At 33.2% G+C, this 20,477-nt stretch overlaps 1 protein-coding gene across 2 annotated transcripts in view; it reads left to right on the top strand.

The window, feature by feature from the left end:
- The window catches only part of LOC145286230 (protein unc-80 homolog), a 542,234-nt gene that overhangs the window by 181,266 nt on the left and 340,491 nt on the right, over nt 1-20,477 (top strand). For both annotated transcript variants that reach the window (XM_080135050.1, XM_080135051.1), the window contains 5 exons: nt 911-1,098; nt 5,346-5,561; nt 11,637-11,772; nt 14,994-15,257; nt 17,219-17,335. In XM_080135050.1, the coding sequence (XP_079991176.1) occupies nt 911-1,098; nt 5,346-5,561; nt 11,637-11,772; nt 14,994-15,257; nt 17,219-17,335 (921 nt within the window). The remainder of the gene's footprint in view (nt 1-910; nt 1,099-5,345; nt 5,562-11,636; nt 11,773-14,993; nt 15,258-17,218; nt 17,336-20,477) is intronic.

The raw sequence follows: 20,477 nt of genomic DNA on the forward strand, positions 1-20,477 counted from the left end.
AATCTGTATGATGTATGTACTTGTGACAGAAAGAAAATATCATACACTAAAAATTAGGTAAATTGATCAAGTGGTTTTATTTTAAAAAAAGAAAACCAAATTTTATGGAGATAATTTCAACTAATTCGAACTTTTGCAAGATTTTAGAAAGCCATTCTTAACATGGGGAGGGAGGAGCAATAGAAAAACTCAAGTTTGCTTCAAAATGGTTTTCTTTATAAAAATAAAATTACTTAATCAATTTACCTGATTTTTGGTGTACAATATTTTCTTTTTGTCAGTTATATAACTCAAAATTTTTCTTTAATTTTGTTTTTTTCTTAAGGAGGTGGATTATGGACTAGCACCAAAATATTTTTTCTAAGGTTTAAGCTTAAGAAGAAATTGAAATTCATGGAATCTTGTTTAATTAGAATCTAATATCTATGGATCAAAATTAATGCCAATTAGAAATATTTAAATTTAAAAATTGTGCCCATATTAAGCCTAATCCATATCCTAACAAACTTTTACAATATCTCAAAGACTGTTTTCCCAGAGATGACAAATCTAGTATAGATTCCAGCAATTCAAATTTCCTTTACTTTATAGATATATTTTTAAAAATTTTCAGAAATTTGGTAAACATCTTTTAAGCACATTCTATTTGCAAATCACTTCACACCCTCTCATCTATTACTTTTTCTTCCTCTCTCGATATTGATTTTTTTAAGATACATTTGAAAATGAAAAACAACAACAACAAAAAAACGTCACCTAATTAAATTATCTTGAAGAAAAAAGATTTGAGGATAAACCTGTAACCTGATTGCCATTTCTTTCTCCTGAAGTTAAATGCCAGAACCCTTTTTCTTTAAAAAAGAAACTTAATTGAAATCCTATCTATTATGATTTATCTTTTATATGACAGATGCGCGTACAGTTGGTGCCAATAATTCTTCTGACCTTCAAGGTAAAGACTTTTTAATTAAGAAAGAGAAGAAGCTGGTTGACACCTACATCATAAAATCTGGCATGCTGAGATTCTCCTTTTTATTGGAGTGTTGTACTCCAGGTTCCCTGCCAGACCCACAATTGGTTGCCGGAATGTTAGTACTTGTAAGTATTTATGTATATACTTTTAAATATATATTAATACATGTTAATACTTTTAAATATATATTAATACATGTTAATACTTTTAAATATATATTAATACATGTTAATACTTTTATATGTATGTTTACATGTTAGAGCTTGTAAGTATGCACATATATATATGTTAATCCTTGTATCTATATATTTATACATGCCAGTACTTATATGTATAATTGATGCATGTTAGGACAAACAGGCAATGAATAACTGTTACTAAATCAATAAAAATTACTTTGGGCTGAACTACCTGCCTGTCTAATTTTGGGATGTTTTAAAGTCTTTGCAAGCGTTTTTTTTTTTTTTCAATTAAAACATTCAATTAAATATATTATGTTAGACTCAACATCAAAGATGGTGGCCAAATGCTTAGCCAAAAATACCCAAAGTCTGATAATTTTTTTCTTCTTTGTCATCATCCCCTTTCAATTAGGTAGCAAAGTAATTTTTATTGCGTTTGGAGCAATTGTATATTTGTTGTTTTCTTTTTTTTTTTCACCCAAAAAGATGAAACAGCCGTCAAACTTTAGGGATATTCACTATGTGGCCTATTCGGCCATCTTAAAAATGTAACTGTAATGTGATTGTATTGACCAAAATATTAAAATTCAATAAAAACTCTTTGAAATACTTTAAAACACAGAAAAAGATCCAGGTAGGTAGAAAAGTAATATTTATTACCTTTAGTAACAGTTATTTGTTGACTATTTGTTTTTGTAACTTCTTTTCTGTTACCTATTCTAGACAATCGCCTCAACATGGGAGAGAGAGCTTACGTCTATTGTGGCACACTTAGCATCTTTTATGTACTTATTTCACTTCCACTTGTTATAAATAAAATAATACATATCTGCCCCGATTTACAGATAAAAATGTAAGTTAGTAATGGCAGCACCGAAAAAGGAATTGTGTTGTTGGAATGACTGTATATAACTAACTGGTGTGAAGATGTTGGTGACTGATTTTTTTCTCCATATTGTTGTTGTAGGACTGTAGTTTAAGAAAAATCAAAGAAGGGTTTGTTCGACTTAATTATCTTAAGTTTGAATGGGGGTTATGATTTTGACAGACCGGCAGGACAAAATGACTTGGGAATGTATTTGTGATTGAAGACTGCAAATGTGTTACGATTGGTCTAGGATGATCAAGTAAATTTTTTTTATTTGAAGAAATAACACCTCACTAAATGATAAATATATGGAGGAGAACATGTGATATTGAACAATCGCCATTCCCTCATCATTGCATCAGATCTATCATGTGTCTATAACTACATCTGTGTGTTCTATATAAATAGAAACGCCTGGTTCACCACTGGATTTCCAGTTCACAGCGTAAAACCAAACACACTCGGCCCAACAGTCAGCAGCACGGCCAACAGATCGGACTGCTAACCTCCCACCAAACCAAGAATAAAAAATATAAATTTAATCCCTTTGTTTGTATTTTTCTTGCGGCCATACACTTATTTATAACATACTGAGAATGTACAATCAAGGAGTCTAAACATTGGACTCTTCGGATGGGTGATAGCAGTCATGAAAATCGATGGTTGGAAAGGTTTCTTATGATTGTTAAAGGAAAGGAGCTTTAACTTAGTAGCATTAAATATGAGCATTCATATTTAGCTCCAGTCTACTCCGGACTGTAGGTGATCTTTTAAGGATTTAGCCATTGTCTTGCTTGTGCGGACACTTGATTTGCACTCATGTCAGGAATACAGCATGGTATCATCAGCAAATACACCTGCCTCAAATGTAATTTGCCCATTGAATATAATTAGAATCATTATGGGAAAGATAAGAGAAAATGACATCAGTCACCATCAGTAGCAGCAGCAAGGTACAGCATGACCCAAATTTAATTCTGTCCACCCATGGAATAGTTAATAAAATTCACACTCTTTTCTTTAATCTAATTAGTTGCTATATAATATTTTGCTTGTTCCTTCCCTAGTTATTTCATACATTTCGATAAAAATAAGTATGAATCTAGTAGATGATATTGCTGAAACAATTATTTTTAAATCAGTAACGCCAAAAAAAAACTAACTATATTTGAAAAAAACAAAAGTAAATATGTTTGAAAAAATATAATAACAAAATTTTTTTTTAATTTATAAAAATATACATAAACTTTTTATCGATTATTTAAAAAAAATTTTTTAATCGTATATTTTTTCAAATAACTATGTTTAATTAACTTAATATATATATATATATATATATATATATATATATATATATATATATATATATATATGCACTTAAAAAATTGAAAAAATAATTGATAAAAAGAGTTTACATATTTTTATATATTTTTATTATAAGGGCATGAAAAAATTAAACATAAAATATATTTGAAAATTGCATCGATTCTGTGTTTCCATACCTCAATTGAGAGACGCAGGTGCCAACTCCCGGTATGTTTGAAAATAAGTGTCTCCTTTTATGCAATATTACCTGAGACACTCACCAAATTGCCTCACATAATCATTGAACAGCAATGAAACAAAGATTGTTGGACATTCATGACTGAAACTTGGTGTACAAGTTGGGTACAGACTGAGGTTTATTTGTACCAAAAATGGTTGAATTGCGTGAAAGATAACGATTCCATTTTAATTGCTCTCGGATTTGATCAACTTTTTTTTTTCAGTAACTTACTACATCTTCCCCTTCTAACTCCTTGAAAACAGAATTGATCCTCTTTAATGCTGAACACTAAAGAGGCAGGATTCTCTAGCTTCTCTGCCATGTACTTCCCACCCTGATGTAACTTCCTATGCACGTAGCTCTAACTTCTAATGGAAATTTTAATTTTCTTACTTAAAATAACTTTAAATGGAATTTTCTATTCTAAATCTTAGTTTTACAAACCTAACATCTACTCTTGCTTTATAAACACAAGGTGTAATTTTACCCAAAGCTTGAGAGTGCACGTTCATACCTTTTTTTTTCCAATGGTATTATAGAGCAAGTCAATTTGATCGATCTGATTGGATTTGATCTTAGCAATCTTCTTCCTATGACTACAATTCCTGTATACATAACCATAACTCTAACTTCTATTAGAAAATTCCATTTTCTCACTCAATTTAATCTTGCGTGGAATTTTCTGTTTTTAATCTTACCTTACAAACACAACATCTAACCATGCAAAACATCATGATTTTGATGGTGCTATTAAGATTTTTGCATTTTTTTTTTTTTTTTTTTTTTGTATAGAAGTGAAACCTGGCTAGTGAGGGTTGAGGATATGTGCTGCATGGAGAGAAATGATATGAAGGATGTGTGCTGAAGCAGCGCACTTCTATTGGCATTCTCTGTGACTGCAAGATCAGCAGCCATTTCATGTCAAAGATTTATCGGACTCTTTTGAGATCGTGCATTTTGTACAGCTCCAAATGCCTACTGAAAATGAGGAAGCCAGAGTGAATATTCGTTGTTATGGAAACCAAAATGCTCTACTAGATATCTGGAATTACACTGCTCAACCATGTCTGAAGCGAGGATATCCTAAGGCACTACAGCATAGCACCAATTGAGGGAAAGATGATGGAATGGTGACTCAGAGAGTTCGAACATATGCTGAGGGCCAACAATGACACTGTAGCAAAACTTGCTTTTGTATTAGAAATCATTGGGAAGCCACCAAGAGGAAGGCCGATCTCCTACTCAAAGATCTCTGTAAAATTGACCTTCTTCCAGACAAAGCTTGTCATTGTGCCAAGTAGACAACAATCCTAACATAGATCTGGATTAATGCATCAGAAAAAGATGATGATGCATGTGTACTGTAAGACTTGGTCACAAATTTGGATCTGATGACCACAGATAAAAGATGTAATCAAGACAGTGTACAGAAAAGGAGAGTTCATTTATTTGGCCACTTTGCAAGAATTGATGAGAGTGCTTTCATTAACAGATGTAGAACAGTTGAGGTATCAAGGATAGTTTGACAAGGAAGGCTAAAGAAAACATGGGAGGAAGTGATAAGGATGGATTTGAGTAAAGGAGGTGTTCATAAAAACTTGGTTAGAGAAAGAGGGATAAATAAAGACCTGGTCAGAGATAGGTTAGTTTGAAATTCAGTTTCTAAAAGCCATCCAACATAGGTCATCATGTAAAATAGACATTAAATTGAATGTGATGATCATTATGATATTATTTTGTCTTTGACATTTAAAGATTTTCTTTTTTTTTTTTCAGGACGCACCAGTTGTGGCTCGAGCAGCTTTGCTGCTTGAGTGCGGTCATTTCATCCATAGATGTAACCGTGGAGATTGGCCAAATTGGATGAAATTGAATTTGCCAACTTTTCGCCAATCAACAGCTGCTTTGCATAGTCGTGGACAACCGTCAGGTTATCGGCGCAGCTTGATACTGCAAAGAGCTGCTGGGCGAATGTTCTATCAGTGGGCCGAGGTGAGTTCATTTCTCCACTATCTTTACCTACATGTTTAGCATTCTTTGTTATTACAGGTTCCACCATATATATGGCTATTGTAACATTTCAAATGTTAAACAAACTGCATATCATTATTTACATAAATGCACACTTTTACATGTGTACGATTTTACTCATGAGTGATTAAGTAACAAATCAAACAAAATAAAGTTTTTTTTGTACATATATGCACAGTTGTGGTCTTCCATACTTTTGATCGTCACTTTTCCATGCAAGGGCTGTGATCTTGTGGTTGTTGAACTTCCGTTTAACTGAAGATGAATCTACTCATTCATGGAAACACAATAGAGACTTGCTAGCTTTCAATAATTTTATTTAGAGAGTTTGTTCAGGGGAGGGGGGGGCTACCTAGGCTAAAATTAACTTATTTTTCTTCTACTTGGGAATTGCAATGCAGATGGCAGATATCAAGGTGACAGTTGCTTAGATTCTCTGTACATTGTTGGATGCATCTTGCCTGTCCCACTTCCTAACTCAAACTGACTAGAAACTCTGTTCTTCCTTGAACATGTTTATATGTCAGCAGATGAGAAATTGGATCAATATTGGAAGAGAAGAAAAAAAATTCACCATTTTTTACATGCAAGTCAGTCAGGAAGAGAAGAGCAAAACATGAATTTGACCATCTTGGGCCAACAATAGCTACAGCCACTGGATGTCATAATTGACTATTGTCAACAGCTACAGCCACTGGATGCCATAATTGACTATTGTCAACAGCTACAGCCACTGGATGTCATAATTGACTATTGTCAACAGCTACAGCCACTGGATGCCATAATTGACTATTGTCAACAGCTACAGCCACTGGATGCCATAATTGACTATTGTCAACAGCTACAGCCACTGGATGCCATAATTGACTATTGTCAACAGCTACAGCCACTGGATGCCATAATTGACTATTGTCAACAGCTACAGCCACTGGATGCCATAATTGACTATTGTCAACAGCTACAGCCACTGGATGCCATAATTGACTATTGTCAACAGCTACAGCCACTGGATGCCGTAATTGACTATTGTCAACAGCTACAGCCACTGGATGCCATAATTGACTATTGTCAACAGCTACAGCCACTGGATGCCATAATTGACTATTGTCAACAGCTACAGCCACTGGATGCCATAATTGACTATTGTCAACAGCTACAGCCACTGGATGCCATAATTGACTATTGTCAACAGCTACAGCCACTGGATGCCATAATTGACTATTGTCAACAGCTACAGCCACTGGATGCCGTAATTGACTATTGTCAACAGCTACAGCCACTGGATGCCATAATTGACTATTGTCAACAGCTACAGCCACTGGATGCCATAATTGACTATTGTCAACAGCTACAGCCACTGGATGCCATAATTGACTATTGTCAACAGCTACAGCCACTGGATGCCATAATTGACTATTGTCAACAGCTACAGCCACTGGATGCCATAATTGACTATTGTCAACAGCTACAGCCACTGGATGCCATAATTGACTATTGTCAACAGCTACAGCCACTGGATGCCATAATTGACTATTGTCAACAGCTACAGCCACTGGATGCCATAATTGACTATTGTCAACAGCTACAGCCACTGGATGCCATAATTGACTATTGTCAACAGCTACAGCCACTGGATGCCATAATTGACTATTGTCAACAGCTACAGCCACTGGATGCCATAATTGACTATTGTCAACAGCTATTACTCCTCCAAAATGTGCAAAAAACACAAAAGCACAACTTTGGGTATTAGTGCATCCTTTGAATCAGACATAACTTGGCGTTCGCTCACCTTTCTCCGGAACATGACGTCAACAGCTCAGGTTTAGCTCAATCACAACGCCACGTGGTTAGTTTCAACTCGATACATATGAGAAATTGGATCAATATTGGAAGAGAAGAAAAAAAATTCACCATTTTTTACATGCAAGTCAGTCAGGAAGAGAAGAGCAAAACATGAATTTGACCATCTTGGGCCAACAGCTACAGCCACTGGATGCCATAATTGACTATTGTCAACAGCTACAGCCACTGGATGCCGTAATTGACTATTGTCAACAGCTACAGCCACTGGATGCCATAATTGACTATTGTCAACAGCTACAGCCACTGGATGCCATAATTGACTATTGTCAACAGCTACAGCCACTGGATGCCATAATTGACTATTGTCAACAGCTACAGCCACTGGATGCCATAATTGACTATTGTCAACAGCTACAGCCACTGGATGCCATAATTGACTATTGTCAACAGCTACAGCCACTGGATGCCATAATTGACTATTGTCAACAGCTACAGCCACTGGATGCAATAATTGACTATTGTCAACAGCTACAGCCACTGGATGCCATAATTGACTATTGTCAACAGCTACAGCCACTGGATGCCATAATTGACTATTGTCAACAGCTACAGCCACTGGATGCCATAATTGACTATTGTCAACAGCTACAGCCACTGGATGCCATAATTGACTATTGTCAACAGCTACAGCCACTGGATGCCATAATTGACTATTGTCAACAGCTACAGCCACTGGATGCCATAATTGACTATTGTCAACAGCTACAGCCACTGGATGCCGTAATTGACTATTGTCAACAGCTACAGCCACTGGATGCCATAATTGACTATTGTCAACAGCTACAGCCACTGGATGCCATAATTGACTATTGTCAACAGCTACAGCCACTGGATGCCATAATTGACTATTGTCAACAGCTACAGCCACTGGATGCCGTAATTGACTATTGTCAACAGCTACAGCCACTGGATGCCATAATTGACTATTGTCAACAGCTACAGCCACTGGATGCCATAATTGACTATTGTCAACAGCTACAGCCACTGGATGCCATAATTGACTATTGCCAACAGCTACAGCCACTGGATGCCATAATTGACTATTGTCAACAGCTACAGCCACTGGATGCCATAATTGACTATTGTCAACAGCTACAGCCACTGGATGCCATAATTGACTATTGTCAACAGCTACAGCCACTGGATGCCATAATTGACTATTGTCAACAGCTACAGCCACTGGATGCCATAATTGACTATTGTCAACAGCTACAGCCACTGGATGCCATAATTGACTATTGTCAACAGCTACAGCCACTGGATGCCATAATTGACTATTGTCAACAGCTACAGCCACTGGATGCCATAATTGACTATTGTCAACAGTGGAAACTACTGGCAAAAACAATACAATGTGCAACATGTGGCCACAAGTGGAACCTTGCAAAAAGAGGGGCATTACCAACGGCTATGGTCAGAGATGTGTGAATCTGAAGTGTCGACAGTAGACAGCAATCCAAACTAGGACCTTCTTCACTAAATCTCGGGAAAAAAAAACACTAACCCACCCACTTTTGTTTTTTATTTTTTTACCAAAAAATACTTGAAAAAATTGTGAAAAAAAATACCCTAACCCTAACCCGAATACCACTAAGTGGGGCTTAAAAAAAAAGAAAGTTTGTTCCAATTTTCCTTCATGAACAAACAAAACAAAAAACTTGAAAACAAAAGGAAGTAATTTTCCAATTTTCCTTCTTAAAAAAAATTAAATTATCACATTTTCAAACAAACTTAAGAAAAAAAAACTTATTCCATTGAACATTTTCTTGAAAACATTTGGTTAAAATGATTTATTTGAGAAAAAACAAACACTCATAACCTTTTCTTCACACATTTAATAAAAATTAAAAATTGCAGTAGTTTTTTTTTGTTTCTACATTTAGCATTTTGCTATTTTCTTTTGTGTTGCATTATGGTTTCATCGGCGATGCGCAGCATAATCCAGCTGTCAATGTCATGTTACAGGGAATGATGAGTGAATGCTGAGTTATGTATTCAAAGGATGCACTAGTACCTATGTCTATATATAGAGAAATATTTTGTAACAATATTTGGTTTTCTAATACAGGGTGTTCCAGAAGTCTTGGACAAATTTTAAGACTTTATATCTATATATTGGCATGTTTTTTATATCCTTAATAGTTTTTGAGATATTTAATGTCCAAATGTGTTCATGACTTGTGGAGCACCCTGTATTTTCAAATTAACTTTACAAAATAATGTTTTCAAAGACGTAACCAAACTCCTTTTATCATGCTGTGCTTGTGCAAGACTGGCTGGACAACAATCTGCCTAGTTGATGGATTGGCAGATGTGAATCTTTTAATCACTAGATTTTTCTTGTGTGACATTCTCAAGTGTCGTTGGAGTTGTGTGTTAAAGTATGCTGTTAAGTCACTGAAAGATTAGTAAATTGTATTGAGCTTTATGGTGAGTGGAAGGAATGTCGGTGAATGCTTTAATAAATATAATTTTTTATTTTGCAGAAAACTTAAGTGTACCCTTTGTTAGTTTCTATATTGCAATTACATATTTATTTCATATTACATTTATTATCTATATAAATAAAGCAGTAGATGTATGTGTGTGTGTGTGTGTGTGTGTACATGTGAAAATATTTAACCAATAAACTCTTAAACTACTGGTCACATAACACTGAAATTAACAGAAAATAGTAATCATACCCCAAGGATGATTTATAAAGAATAACATCTTTGTTTGGATGGATTAATTATGCGTACAGAAATATGTTGACAGGTTGAAATGCAAAATGTTCATTTCAACTTGCCGACATATTTCTATTACTTTTGCGCAAACTCATTCATAGTTTGAAGTGGTTTAATTTTAAATCTTGATTATCTATCTGTCGATAGCTTATGCGGAAGGGAATGCAGCTGGAGTGCTAAATGTTTTGGTTTTGATATTAGCTGATGGGACTCCAGTCCTTTTTTTTTTTTTTTTTTCAACTTTTGAAATCAGTACTATATATTAGGTACAATATATATTTAATAGGGAATTGGCTCTGTAATAATAAATATGAAATCTGCATGAATTAAAATATATTTAAGTGCATTTTACGACTGAGTAAGGCAGGCCCCTCCCCCTGCTAGTGTTGAAATAAAATATATAGTTACTGTGGCGGACACTGTATATATATATAGCTAAAGGTTTTAGTTAAGTTCATTATGAACATTCATATCTCAATCCATTGAGAATTTTTTCAAAATTAATTTCTTCTGGGAACTTATATAAGTGCAATAAAATTCTGATTCATCATCTTTTTCTGCACATGCATGTGTATATATATATATATATATATATATATATATATATATATATATATAGATAGATCCTATCAGCCAGAGAATGAGTCAGCCAAAACATGATGAAACAACAAAACAACAATTATGAAGATGGAGATAACAGTCCACAAAAAAAAAGAATGTTATTGTTTAACTTTCCCTTATCAAAACTCAATCATGTTCTGCAAAGCCAAAAACAAAAACAGCAATTTTCCTCTTACTAATCAATCAAACCAAACACCGTGAATATTTGAAGATACAAAGAACTTGAAACATAAAAGCTTTTACTAAAATGACTGATTTTAACATTGAATAACCCGAAAAAGTTTGATATGCAGTAAAAAAAAAAATGCAATCAAATGTGCATCTTTTACATTCTCTGCCTTAAACCTCATATTACCATTTTTATTAATTTTGAATTTCTATAATTTATAATTTTAAATTATAAATAAAATACTCTTGTAATTGTTTATGAATGCGGCCACAATATTATTATTTGTAAATTTATCCAATATTTTTGTTTTTATATAATTAAATAAAATTACTAAACGATTTTTAGATTTGTTAAAGAGCTGTTAAAGATTAGTAAACGATTTTTAGCCAGTATTATTATGATGACTGTGTATTGGTATTGTGTTGTGTAGCTGTTAACGTTAATGTAAGCAGAAAATGGCAGACGAGACATTTTGCTCTTAAAATGTATTTTTTCTTGTTAAAATTAATACTATCATTGGATTTCTTCATAAAACTGTATTTGAGGAATGTATGTTTGATCTTGACATAGGGCTTTCTTTTGAATTGCATCACTGGACAGAGAGACCGAGTGTTGTTTAAATCATATTTATTTTGTTTGTCTTTTACCTAATAGAACCTTGGTAGCCAACTGGAATATATAATGGCAAAAGAACACACGGACAGACTGGCTGTTATTGATGAAATCAAAGATGAAGTTCGCAAGAGAGAACTGCGAACAGAAGATGAAAATGAAAACTTTTTAGATGAAGGTATTTATGAATTCCAACTTTTTTACGTTTTTGAATATTTGAGATGAGGATTGATTAATCATACAAGGTAGCTTCAATAAGTTTCCAAACTTTTTTCCACAGGCATTTAAAATTGTCATAGACTCTTGAAAATTCAGTATGTTATGAGCAATTTTTATGATTTAAGGTTCAAATAAACAGCTACAGTAGGAATTAGAATACACCCTACTAAAGCCTCATTGTCACAGCTAGTGATTTCAAAAATGCAATCTGGACATGAAAACATTTTAAAAGAATGATATGCAATAAAATTCTGATTTAAACTTGGAAAAAATGCCACAGAGACCTATAGAATGCTTCAGACTGCTTTTGGACCATCTTGCATGAATCGAGTATCAATTCTTGAGTGGCATAAAAGATTCAAGGAAGGCAGGGAGTCTGTGAAGAATGATGAGAGGTGCGGGAAGAGTAAGGAAGTCAGAACACCAGAGTTGATTGGCCAAATAAAGAATTTCATGGATACAGACTGTTATGTGTTGATAGAGATAATAAATGCAGTTTGATATCAGTGTGGGAACTGTATACACAATTATTTACAAGTAACTGAAGATGCGAAAGATTTGCGTGAAGTTTGTCTCAAGAGTGCTCAGAGAAGATAAGAAAAAAAGACGTGATGGCAGCAGACAGATGGTCAAGCTGGTCAATTCAGATCTTGCAGTTTTTGATGCTTTGGTGACCTGCTATGACTCAGAGACTAAGAGACAGAGTGAACAATGGAAGCCTGCTGGTTCTCTCAAATCAAGAAAGCCAGACCGAGCAAATCCACCAGAAACTTATAATGATCTCTTTTTTTGACAGCACAGCATGAGTTACATGCACTGAGTTCCCACTGGACAGACAAGTAACAAGAAATACTATGTTGAGGTTTTAAGGGAGTTCAGGAAGAGATTCCATCGGAAGAGGCTAGCACTCTTCAAATCGGGTCAGTGGCATTTCCACCAGGACAATGCACCAATTCACAACTCCATCCTTGTCACAGACTATTTGAACCAAGATGGGTTCCTTATTCTCCCTATAGTCCACACCTTACTCCCTGTTACTTGGTTATTCCTTAAGCTCAAGGAAAACCTTAGTGGCTGTCGTTATAAGACAAGTGAAGAGATGAAAGGGGCTGTGACAAGGATCATTGACATGCTCACACTCCTATTTATTGGAACGATACAACAACTGTATTGCAGTTGGAGGAGATTACTTTGAAGGGGCCTAGAGTTTCATGTGTGTATTATCAATAAAAGTGCTCATATGAAAAAAGTTTGGAAACTTATGGAAGGCACCTCATATCATTTGGATTCTTCAGACTATTGTTCTCATCTTGAGTGTTAGGACCTGTGGCATAGTGGTTACAGTACTTGGTAAAATACAGTTATAAAGTTGTACTCTTTTAGAGGTTGAAGGTTCAATCCTCAGTACAGGTGTTACATATTCGCTCAGAAACCTGCACAGATATGGGTAGGGAAGTCCACCAGCAAAAATGCCCCACCCATCTCTATCCCATTAAATAAAAACCTATGGGTGAAAATCTCCACATGATACCTAGCTGTGTATAGGCTGATGATCCTTATATTCCTTGAGTAGTGACTGGAAGTGTTAGTGGCAGATTAATACAAGCATGCATATCGACAGCAGAGACAAATGAAACGAAAACAAGGATTCAAAACAAAAATATATTTCTTATATGTGTATTCTTTTTTTTTTTTTTTTGCCTGTTTTTCTTTTTTCTTTTCATAAAAATCAACCAAATAACGAAGGAGAGAAAAAAGAAATGGATAATAGAAATCACAGAAATGATGAGGAGAAATGAGAGTCACTCAAAGTTCCTGATTATGGGATGCAATATCGAGATGCAAAGTTCTCGTTGTTGATGACAAAATGAAATATAGGGTACCATATTACGTCTTCAAAGAAGGAAAAAGAAAGAAAAAAGGGACAATCAATAATGATGAGGAGTAACGAAAGTCACTCAAACTTCCCGATTGCAGGACACAATATTTAGATGCAAAGTTTTCATAGACGTAAAAGAAATATGAGTCACCATGAGGGCTGATGAGCACCATCTATAAAATCATTCAAAGTTCAAATTACGATTTCAGAAGAAAAGAACAGTCCAACAAGTTCTTCAAGTAACTAATAAAAATATCCCGATTAAACTAAAAAGAAAGATAATTTCTTGACCAACCTTTTCTCTGATTGTATATTGAGTCTGTGTTTTATCGCTAATGACGAAATGATTTTTACGTCTCATTAAGATAATAAAACAAGTTCATTGGTTTTCTCCCTTCATCAATCAGAGCATGTTAATAGAAATAAAAACTCTCATCTTCATTTTTTTTTTTTTTACATCTATCAGTGGTTGGACAAAATCTATACAGCCCTCTCCTGTCAAAAGTTGACTCAAGACTGATTTTTAATTTCTTCAATCTTCTACATGTGGTCCTAATTAACACATGCACGCCTACGTATCCAATACAAGAGGGTTAATTTGATTGGATGGTGTCTTGTTGCCATGCTGAAATTCTAAAAATACCTCAGACTCATGCGCCACAAGTTTAGACATTGTGATTGTCTCCAGATTGTCAGCTTATTTACGGTCGCTTGGGAGAGGAACGTCACAACAGGTGACATCCAAAATACAATTGCAAATTGTGTAGGACTTTTACCCAGTTATAGATGATGGAATGAAAGCATGCTTCCTCCGTGAATAAAATGAAGGGTTCTATTATAAAATTCTGTGCTGATTCCCGAGTTTGACAAGATATACTTGAAGGTCGGAAATTACATCGACCAAAACATGAAAATAACACTCAAGATGAGAAGAGTAGTTTTATGAATCCTAATAATACATGCATCTGTTTTCTCTGTAGACTTTATAAAAAAGAATGAAATGTTTTCTAAATTTATTGTATGAAATAAAACAAAGTAACAAATATATATGCGTTTTACCTACAATAAATCAAATATTTTGAGTAGGCTTTCCAATTAAACTGTGCCTCGAATGGATACTATAATACTTAGTTTGTTGTACATTATCATAACAAAAGGCTGTACAAAATTTTGGCCAGATTGGACAGTAGTATTCGAGAAATAGTGAAAGAGATGAAGAGAAATATAATATAAATGGAATATGTATTATTTTGATCCTGAGAGCTTTGTATTTTTAGCCCCTTTATTTTTTCATTTTTCAGCAACTGTGAATTTTAATGGTTCCGATTGTCCACATGCTTTGAAGATGATCGCCTGCTTGGTTTTGTTGGAAATCACCACATTTATGCGAGAAACATACCAGTACTTGCCAAAATCTCGCACTGGCAAGAGAGAAGCCGTGTGGGAAAGATCTGCTAGTACCAGTCGTAGGTGGAGCAGTGGTGTAGGCAGCCCAGGACACTCAGAAAAAAGCATTGAATCAACCATTGGAGATTTACCACAATCCATTCAATCAGCTTCAACAAGTAAGTTTGATTACATTAAGGGGAGGTCTTTGTTTTCTTGTAACTTACAAAACAAAATACATGATTGTTCATAAACTTAGCTTGTTACTGAACACAAATCAAAGCAAATCTTACCTTTCTGAATTTTTGAGATGAGGATAGGTTATTCATATTATTTAGATTCGTTGGACTACTACATTGTGAAAATGGCACTCAAGATAAGACCAGTTGTTCAAAGAATCCAAATGATGGGAAAATCCTACCTCATGCCCACCTCTCTTCCCGTTACTGAGGTACCTGGAATTAGTTTCTCAACAGCATGAAGAAACAAAGAATACTCTCAAATTCGAAGAAAACCATTGAAAATAAGTTAACAATGAAATTAGTCGTACAGGTACAACTATTCATGAGGTGTTAGGAGTCTGGGTGTGTTTAGTTCGTTTTAACAAGTAATTTATGACTTTAAAATCAGCATTTGTAGTCATGGGATGTTCCAAGATTAATTCTGCTTGATGATAAATTGATGGATGAAATCAAAAGTATTTGTGAATAAAGTTTGAAAAATAAAACAGGAAACCCATGGGACTTGTATAAAACAATTCGACTAAAATATTAAATGGACTATTCAAAGAGTTTTAAAAAAAAGTCTTTATCAAACAAAAACACTCAGTGTTATTTAATTATTTTTATTCAAGCAAATATTTTCTGTTAATATATACTAGCATGGATACCCAATGTTGTCAGGGATTGAATGAGGATCAATAAATGTTCCACCCTCCTATACTTTTATTGTCATTGAATTCAGTGAAACCACCAATTTTTTAATCAAATTGCTTGATTGCCAGCTCTAGATAGAGGAACCGCTCCCGCAGTGTATTTGAAGGAAGCTTTACATACCTCTCCACAGCGACTTAGTTCACAATACATTGTAGTCTACATTGCAATGTAGAAAATCTGTTTGTTTTATATAATTATCTATAAATAATGGTTTCACTTAAAGTTTAAAATGCAAAAGTCAAGTATTATGGTTTAATTGTGCTCTTAACAGAAACATTCATTTTGAACGTGCCTCTATCTTATCAAAGAACGACCTGTTGATTTTATGAAATTAATTTTACATAATCACTTGAATCAAAATTAAAAGCACAAAAGTGAAGTATCATGATTCCATTGTGTGCTGAACAAAAGCATTCGTTTTGAACAGGTTCTTGTCTGATAAATGAATCTACAGTTGATTTTATAGTCTGGGCCTTTCTGCTTGTGCGATAATAAAACTTCTCAAATGCACTTGTGATGTTAGGTTGTATAATAGTGTTAACTTTCGTCAAAATCACACTTCCTCCTTCAAATTTTTTTTTCAGTTATCAATTTTCAATATTTATCAGACACATTCCGATACAAAATCTACGTAAGAATACTCCCAGACACATTAAATACCTTCATGTGAAATTTAAAAAACAATTGGCCCAGCCATTTCTGAGTGCACAAGGAACGAACTCACACACATACACAAAGTTCCTTTTACATAATAGTAGAGATAAAGATATTTATGTATATAACATAAATAGACCTTAATTCACGTCCTTTCACCATGGTTGTTACGTTGGTTACATGGTTTAGGTGTTCAGACAAAAGTAAAAATGTTGATGTTTCAAATTGTGTGACCAACAGAAAAATCATTCTCCATACTGATGATTGATGGCAAAGGATGAAACGTATGTTCACGTGAATAAGAATTGAAAAAAAAATTTAATGTTTATACATATCATAAACTTCAAAATCCCATGGTGTAAAGAGTTTTTCTTTTTTCCTTATTGATTGGATGATTGAATTAAATGTATTCAACTTTGAACTATCATCAGTTATTTCCGAGAGATATATATATATATAATAGTGTTTTAATTTACTATTTATAATTAATTTGTTTTATTATTTTGTTTTTACTCTGCAATTCAAATGTATTCCCATTTTGTATCTTTCAGCTGTTGGTAGTCCAACAGAAAGAAAAATAAGTTTTGCAGTCCAGGCTGAGCGATCAGATTCTATCCACAGTAGTAATACGTCTCTTTCTGTGATTGAGGGAACAGAAGAAAAAAAAGGTAGAACATATTTACTTTCTTCTGTGTGATTCCATTTACCTTTTATAAAGGAGTGATTTTTAGGGGGGGGGGGTAAACTTGTTTGCCTGATCCACGGTCAACTGCAATTGCAATCACCTGAAATGGAAGGAACACGTTTCTAGTTTGCTGTCAAACTCACTTTATATGTTCTTGATATTCTTCAATAAAATGCTTTTTTTTCTGATTTTAAAAGGGTTAACAAACTAATTATGATCAAAGCTGTTGACCTGGCTCAGTACCTTGAGGTTTTATATTGTAAAAAAAAAAAAAAAATGAAATAAAGAAGTACCATACAAATTAATTCAATTTTCAGAGATTTTTTTTTTTAATTTTGAAATAATTCCCAAAGAAAAGTAGAAAATTGTATTTTGACCTGGTTCAATCACATTTAAAAAAAATTATCTTCATTTTTAAAATTGCACCTAATCAATTATTATTCATCTTCATAACACTGTTCAATCAAGATTTCAATATTTTAATTTTCCAATTACAACTTTGTTTGATAAGATTTAATTATTTTTTTAAATTACAATAATAAAAATTAATGATATAATTAAATGAACATTTTAATTTTTTTTTAATTTTCAAACGACTATCAAACCAAATTAGAAAATTCTATTTTTATCTGGTTCAATCACACCATTCAATCAAAAATTAAAAAATTATCATTTATTTGATTTTCCAATTACAACTTTGTTTAAAGATTTTATTTCATATTTTTTTATTTTTCAAAATTATAATCATAAAAATTGATGTTATAGCTTAATTGAATTTATACTTATTTTTATTCATTAGCTATTCAACTTTTTTCATTGCCTTTTGAGTAGGAGCAGAGTGTAGTATCTGTTCTGATACTACACTTCATCTTTTCTGTCTTCATTCAATGAAGGAGAAACTTTGTACAATTTTTAATTTTTGTCCCAACCCAGTGTCTTCTTTTGGGGCTTAAATATCAATATCTTGTATTGAGCTCTGCACTCATGAGGAGACAAGTAAATAGGAACTATTGAATTTATAATATTTTTTTTTTTTAACTTTCGAAAAAATTCATGAGTTAATTTTTTTATATGATTCAATCAAATTTTTCTTTTAGGTTTAAAATATTAACTAATCAATTACAGAGTTTTTCAACAGGTCCAATAAATATAATTTTGAGATTAACTTATAGCAATTCTTGACATGATCAATTAAATTTATTTTCCTTTTTTTTAAAGAATGACTTAATCAATGACGTATTTCAACAGTCAATTAAATTTTTCTATTTTTATTTTTAAATAGTCAATAATAAAATTATTTTTGAATGCTGTTTTTAACTCATAAATTATAATCATGATATTTTCCTTCTAAAAAAACATGCTTTCACCATCTAGAAAGATGATTTACATGAAGACTATTTTTTTAAAAAACGGATTCTACATAAAAATATTTCATTAATTTCATAAAATTTTTCACCCATGCAAAATTAATTCTTTCATTAAGAAGTTAGTAATATGATAGATTTCCGTCATTCTGTTGTACAATTTCCATTATACTTATTAGCTGTATATAGTATGTGACTATTGTTTTAGAAGTTTTTGAGATGAGGATTGATAATTTGAAGTATCCGAACTACTATTCTCATCTTGGTTCAGCCAATGTAACCTCCAATCTTATTCAGGTGTATCTCTTTTTAATCAGACATTTATTACCGAATTTAAAACTGATGCTTTGTAAAGATATAGGCTGCTCTCTGGTGGGAGTAATTTTCTAACCCGGTTGAGGGAACCTATCTTTTTTGCAGCAATCTCAGTTCAGGGGTCAGTTTAAATTAGGTTTTTGAGTTAGAAAAGATGCATCTGAAAAAGATTGGATGTTGCATCAATGAAAACGTGAAAATAACAGGCAAGATGAGAATAGTAATCCAAGCAATCCTTATTTTATTCAGTTTTATCCACATCCTATACCATTGCACTTATAACCTATAATAATAAGGTTAAAAAAAACATGCCCTCTTTTAGCCTCTTCTTCTTCATCAAATTTGCTTTCTTACCATAAATAAATCTATTGACTTGTGTTCTTATTCTAACCAGGCAATATATAGTACTTGAGAAAGCAGTATTCACGGTCAGTTTGTTGGTAATGTATGTTGATGTACACATATTATTAAAACTTCCGTTAAGCAAACTTTCTCTGCATGTTTTTTTTTTTATCATAAGAAATTATTTACCAAAGCACAACTATCTTTTAAATTCTCTTTACACTTTTCCTTCCCCTCCAAAAAAAGTCAATCTCTTTCTTATGTTGTTTAATTTTTTTCATAATACATATCTACATTATCTAAAATTATTTTAGTCAGTTTTTTATATGCTTTATTTTATGCAAATTGTAGGTTACATTTTAGATTGCAAAAAAGTGTGTACACTGCGCATTTTAAAACCACTGTTACATTTTCTAATGTAGGATTTAAACAAAACAAAGTTTGTGGTAGCTTTTATTACTTATGAGTAAATGTACCTCCTCCAAAATGCCACAAATTGTTGAATTGTTAATAAAATCCACATTGCTTTTTTGCAATCCAACAATATTTGGTGCAGATAAAATTCTGTCTATGTCTGATTTATCCAGCAACGTGAAGTTATGAATGTCTAAGAGTCTTTGTTTTATCTTTGTTAAGTGATATTGGAGGACACTGCTGACATTTCTTCAGTATGGGATGTAATCCTTCATTGGCTTCACACTCACCGAATTTACCCCCCCCCCATATTTTTATCTGTTGGGGTTATCTCAATGATAATTTCTTTCAAAATAATCTCGAAGCTATTCCTGGCCCAATGAGAATCATCACATCCCTAAATCAGGGCAGTGTCCAGTAAGGAAGTATCAGTTGTTGACAATTTTGCACATTGTATCCAGGTGTGCTTATCATTGAAAGGTAATAAAATAAAGACTGTTGGACATTTCTGACTGAAAATTGGTGGACAAGCCAGACATAGATTTGAGTTTATTTATATCAAATATGATTGGATTACAGAAAGGATTATGAATGTTATTAAAAATTCCATGTGTGGTATTTTTGAGGGAGGACGAGTTCACTCTTTATAAAAAACTTTTTAAAATTTCAGTATTTGTTTAATTAATTTAA

The sequence above is a fragment of the Euprymna scolopes genome, chromosome 10, assembly GCF_053919585.1.
Source record: "Euprymna scolopes isolate OS-2025 chromosome 10, ASM5391958v1, whole genome shotgun sequence".
Taxonomy (NCBI): Eukaryota; Metazoa; Mollusca; class Cephalopoda; order Sepiida; family Sepiolidae; genus Euprymna; species Euprymna scolopes.